The sequence below is a fragment of the Pristiophorus japonicus genome, unplaced genomic scaffold (genome assembly GCF_044704955.1).
Source record: "Pristiophorus japonicus isolate sPriJap1 unplaced genomic scaffold, sPriJap1.hap1 HAP1_SCAFFOLD_236, whole genome shotgun sequence".
Taxonomy (NCBI): Eukaryota; Metazoa; Chordata; class Chondrichthyes; family Pristiophoridae; genus Pristiophorus; species Pristiophorus japonicus.
The window spans coordinates 285,813-290,889 of NW_027252079.1; the positions used below are offsets into that span (position 1 = coordinate 285,813).

The 5,077-nt window shown below is 43.8% G+C and overlaps 1 protein-coding gene across 1 annotated transcript; it reads right to left on the minus strand.

The window, feature by feature from the left end:
• Window positions 1-4,142: 4,142 nt before the first annotated feature.
• Window positions 4,143-4,580, minus strand: LOC139245783 (zinc finger protein 664-like). The gene has a single exon (XM_070871290.1). It carries the CDS (start codon window positions 4,578-4,580, stop codon window positions 4,143-4,145), a length of 438 nt encoding a protein of 145 aa, XP_070727391.1.
• Window positions 4,581-5,077: the final 497 nt, after the last annotated feature.

The window sequence follows — 5,077 nt, forward strand, 5'->3', positions numbered from 1 at the left end:
TGCTCTCACCCTCCCCCAACCCCCCAAATTTTAGAATACTCTGCAGTACTGATTGGGAAGTTCTCAGGTTCGATCCTTGATCTGGGCTGTTCGTTGATCTCAGCCAAGGCAGCAGTTCAAGGGTTATAATTGTCCTCAGTACCACTGGGCTAAATAAGAGTAAAAAAATCAGCCACTGTCCCTGCTCTTCGTACCGATCCAACTGGGAAATGTGTGGATGTCATTTCAAGACAGGATTTGAGGCTGTGATGCCTACCAGAGTGGAAATTCTGCTGGCACTCATTGAGTCGACTGACGGTGAGGCACTAGAATTTAACTAATGTCTGTGGAATTGCACCCAGCCAGATTCAGCACTTTCTGGGGATAAAATATCCGACTATGAAATTAAATTTTTTAAATCCAGCAGAGAACAACTAAAGAAATAATTAAGAGAGGGAAGATAGATTATGAAAGTAAACTTGGACGAAATATAAAAATAAATAGTAAGAGTTTCTACGGGTATATGTAAAGGAAAAAAATTGGCTAAAGTAAATGTTGGTCTCCTGGAGGAGGAGATTGGGAATTAATAATGGAGAATAGGGAAATGGCAGAGGCATTGAACAAATATTTTATATCGGTCATCATGGTAGAAGACACATCCCAATAATGGATAATCAAAGGGTTATAGGTAGGGAGGAAGTTAATACACTCACTATCATTAATCAAGTAGTACTACGTAATTCCTAGGTGTCGGTGGGGATGTTGAACTTCTTCAAGGAGGCCTTGAGGTTGTCCTTGAAGTGTTTCCTATGCCCCCCTAGGGTTCGCTTGCAATGTTGAAGCTCTGAGTAGAGCGTTTACTTTGGGAGTCTCGTATCGGGCATATGGACGATGTGGCCTGTCCATCGTCGCTGATCGAGCGTGGTCAATGTTTCAATGCTGAGGATGTTGGCCTGCACGAGAACAGACGTTGGTGCACCTATCCTACCAATAGATTTGCAGAATCTTCTGGAGGCAACGTTGATGGTACTTCTCCAGTGCACTGATGTGCCTGCTGCACATAGTCCATGTCTGAGATGCATGTATGAGGGCAGGTATCACTACTGCTCTGTAGACCAGGAGCTTTGTGTCGGTTTTAAGATCCTGGTCTTCAAACACTCTATTGCCTAAGCTGCGCTGGAACACTGAAGGCAGTGTGGGACCTCGTCATCAGTATTTTCCCTTGTTGACAGCAGACTCCCGAGGTATGAAAAATGGTCCACGTTGTCCAAGGCCTCATCATGGATTTTGATTGTCACGGGGCGGGGGGGGGGGGGGGGGTGGGGGGGTGGGGGTGAGCAGTATTGTATAGCGGAGGCAGGTTGATAGAGCACCTTTGTTTTATGGATGTTTAGTTTAACGCCTGTGCTCTCAGACGCTAGTGAATGTGTTGATGATGGCTTGGAGTTAGTCCTCCAAGTAGGCGCAGACGCAAGCAACATCTGCATATTGTAATTCGAGGACAGAGGATGGCACGACCTTGGATCTGGTCTGAAGATGATGGAGGTTGAACAGTTTCCCGTTTGTTCTATAGATTTTCTCCACTTCAGCGGGAAGCTTACTGATGGTGAGATGTAGCATTGCAGCAAGGAAGATCGAGAAGAGCATCGGTGCAATGACACAGCCTTGCTTCGCTTCAGTTAGTACATGAAATGGGTCTGTGCTGGATCCATTTATCAGGATCACGGCTTGCTTGTTATCATGAAGCAAGCGGAGGATGGTGACAAATTTTTGAGGACAGGCAAATTTGTAGAGTACACTCCATAATCCCTCCCAGTTGACAGTGTCAAAGGCCTTGGTCAGGAAAAAGGTTGAAGCAACCCCACAGTCACTGATACCAATCTTCTCCCATGTGATATAAACAAACCCTGGTCACCGACGCCAAGTGGACTGGGGAAATATGTTAAAGAATAAGACTGTAGCAATGCAGTGGCAAACATTTAAGGAGATATTTCATAACTTTCAGCAAAGATTTATTCAAATGAGAAATAAAGATGCTAAGAGAAGGATAAACCATTCCTGGCTAACTATGGAAGTAAAGGATGGTGTCAAATTGAAAAAAGGCATATAATGTTGCGAAAGACAGTGGAAGGCCAGAAGATATTGAAATTTTTAGAAACCAGCAAAGGACGAAAAAATGATAAAGACGGAGAAGATAGCAGATGAGAGTAAACTAGCAAGAAATATAAAAACAGACAGTAAGAGCTTCTACGGAGATATAAAAAGGAAACGAGTAGCTAAAGTAAATGTTTGGTCCCTTAGAGGATGTAACTGCAGAATTAATAATGGGAAAGACGGAAATGGCAGAGACTTTCAACACACATTTTGTATTGTTCTTCAGGTAGAGGACGGTAGAGGATGCTAAAAACATCCCAATAATCAATAACCTTGATAATCAAGGAGCTATTGCGGTGGGGGCGGGGGGAGGGGGTCAGTGATGGTAATTTAAAATGGTCACTATCACTAGAGATAAAGTACTAATCAAACTAATGGGACTAAAGGTGCATCAGTCCAGTGGACCTGATTGCATGCATCCTAGGATCTTAAAAGAAGTGGCTGCAGAGACAATGGATGCACTGGTTGTAATCTATCAAAATTTCCTGATTTCTGGAGAGGTCCCAGCGGACTGGAAAACTGCAAATGTAACACCCTATTTAACAAAGGAGGAAGACAGAAAGCAGGAAACTATAGACCAGTTAGCCTACCATCTGTCATTGGGAAAATACTGGAGCCCATCATTAAAGAAGTAGTAGCAGGACATATAGAAAATCAGATTGCAGTCGCAGAGTGAGCATGGTTTAATGAAAGGTAAATCATGTTTGACAAATTTACTGGAGTTGTTTAAGGATGTAACGAGCAGAGTGGATAAAGGAGAACCAGTTGATGTCATATATTTGCATTTCCAGAAAGCATTCGATAAGGTACCACACAAAAGATTATTGCACAAGCTAAGAGCTCACGGGTTGTGGGTAATATATCAGCATGGATAGATGATTGGCTAACTAAGAAAACAGAGTCGGGATAAATGGGTAATTTTCAGGTTAGCAAACTGTAGCTAGTGGGGTGCTGCAGGGATCAGTGCTGGGACCGCAACTATTTATAATCTATATTAATGACTTGGATGAAGGGACCAAGTGCAATGCAGCCAAATGTGTTGATGATACAAAGATAGGTGGGAAAGCAAGTTGTGAGGAGGATGCAAATAATCTACAACGGGATATAGATAGGCTCAATGAGCGGGCAAAAATCTGGCAGATGGACTATAAGGTGATAACATGTCAGGTTATCTCCTTTGGTAGGAAAAATAAAAAATCTAATTTTTATTTAAGTAGGACGATTACAAAATGCTGTAGTACAGAATGATGTGGGGGTTCTTGTACACGAAACTCAAAAAGTTAGCATGCAGGTACAGCAAGTGATCAGGAAGGCATATGGAATGCTGGCTTTTAGTGCAAGGGGGATGGAGTATAAAAGTAGGGAAGTCCTGCTACAATTGTACAGGGCATTGTTAAGACTACACCTGGAGTACTGCACACAGTTTTGGTCTGGACTTGTCTCCATTCCCATGCCAAGGGGATTGCTACACCAGACGGGAGGGACAACATTTGGGGGACACGGATTCCACAGCAATTCCCATTCTCCTTCTGTCTGGTGGATAATGGAGGGGCCACTCTGTGTAATGTGCAAGTCAGTAAGAACTGTTTTCAAGCTCTTTCTAATTGAGATTTTACTAAGTGGAAATTTTGCACTGAAGATCAATTTAGGATTAAAGTAAAAATGCATAATTTTATTGCAAACTGAATTTCTGTTGAGAGTCGCTGAATTAAGGGGAAAGATAACACACAGCATTTCTTAAATGGACACTACAGCCCCGAGAACACAATCAGCAATATATCCAGAATATTAAAGTCCAGCCCAGTTATACGGTTATTAACATCAACAGAAACAAACCCCAACTGTCAGAATGAACGTGGTTCAATCGGGATGTGATTAACAGCAGCAATAACAGCAGATTTCAACCCCTGCAGTCACTTGTGAACTCGCTGGTGTCTCAGCAGGGTGGATGATTGAGTGAATCACTTCCCACACTCAGAGCAGGTGAACGGCCTCTCCCCAGTGTGAACTCACTGGTGTCCCAGCCTGCTGGATGACCAAGTGAATCCCGTCCCACATTCAGAACAGATGAACGGCCCCTTCCCAGTGTGAACTCGCTGGTGAGTTACAAGTTGGGATGACCCAGTGAACTTCTTCCCACACACGGAGCAGGTGAGCGGCCTTTCCCCAGTGTGAATTCGTTGGTGAATTAGAAAGAGGGATAACCAAATGAATCCATTTCCACACACGGGGTAGGTGAATGGCCTCTCTCTAGTGTGAACTCGATGGTTTGTTACAAATTGGGATGACTGAGTGAATCCCTTCCCACACACGGGGCAGGTGAATGGCCTCTCCCCAGTGTGAATGCGTCGATGCATTTCCAGAGCAGACGGCGATCTGAATACCTTCCCACAGTCACCACATTTCCATGGTTTCTCCATGGTGCGAGTATCCTTGTGACTCTCCATGGTTGGACGATCGGCTGAAGCCTCGCCCACGCACACAACACGTTTACAGTTTCTCCGTGCTTTGAATGGTGTGATGTTTTTTCGGGCTGTGTAACTGGTTAAAGCTCTTTCCATAGGCAGTGCACTGGAACACTCACTCGGGTGTGTGTGTCTCGGCGCTTTTCCAGTCACACTGATATTTGAAATCTTTTCCCACAGCAGAACAGGCAAACATTTCTCCTTCCACTTTCAAAGGCCGATGATGTGATGTTTGGTTTGTGTTTCCTGTCTGTAAATCTCCCCTTCTGATATGCTGTAAAAGAAGATAACAAAACTCATCATTGTCAGTACAAGACAGAAATTCAGAATAGACACATCTAGTATCCATGGAACATTCTTTCCTCTCTTGTTCTTCCAAAGCTGTAAATCCCTGTCTCACACATTGTCCCTCCTGCTGTGCTGAAATCCAAACCAATTGCACATTTCCAGACAGTTTCTCCTCCACTCTCAGTTTTCAC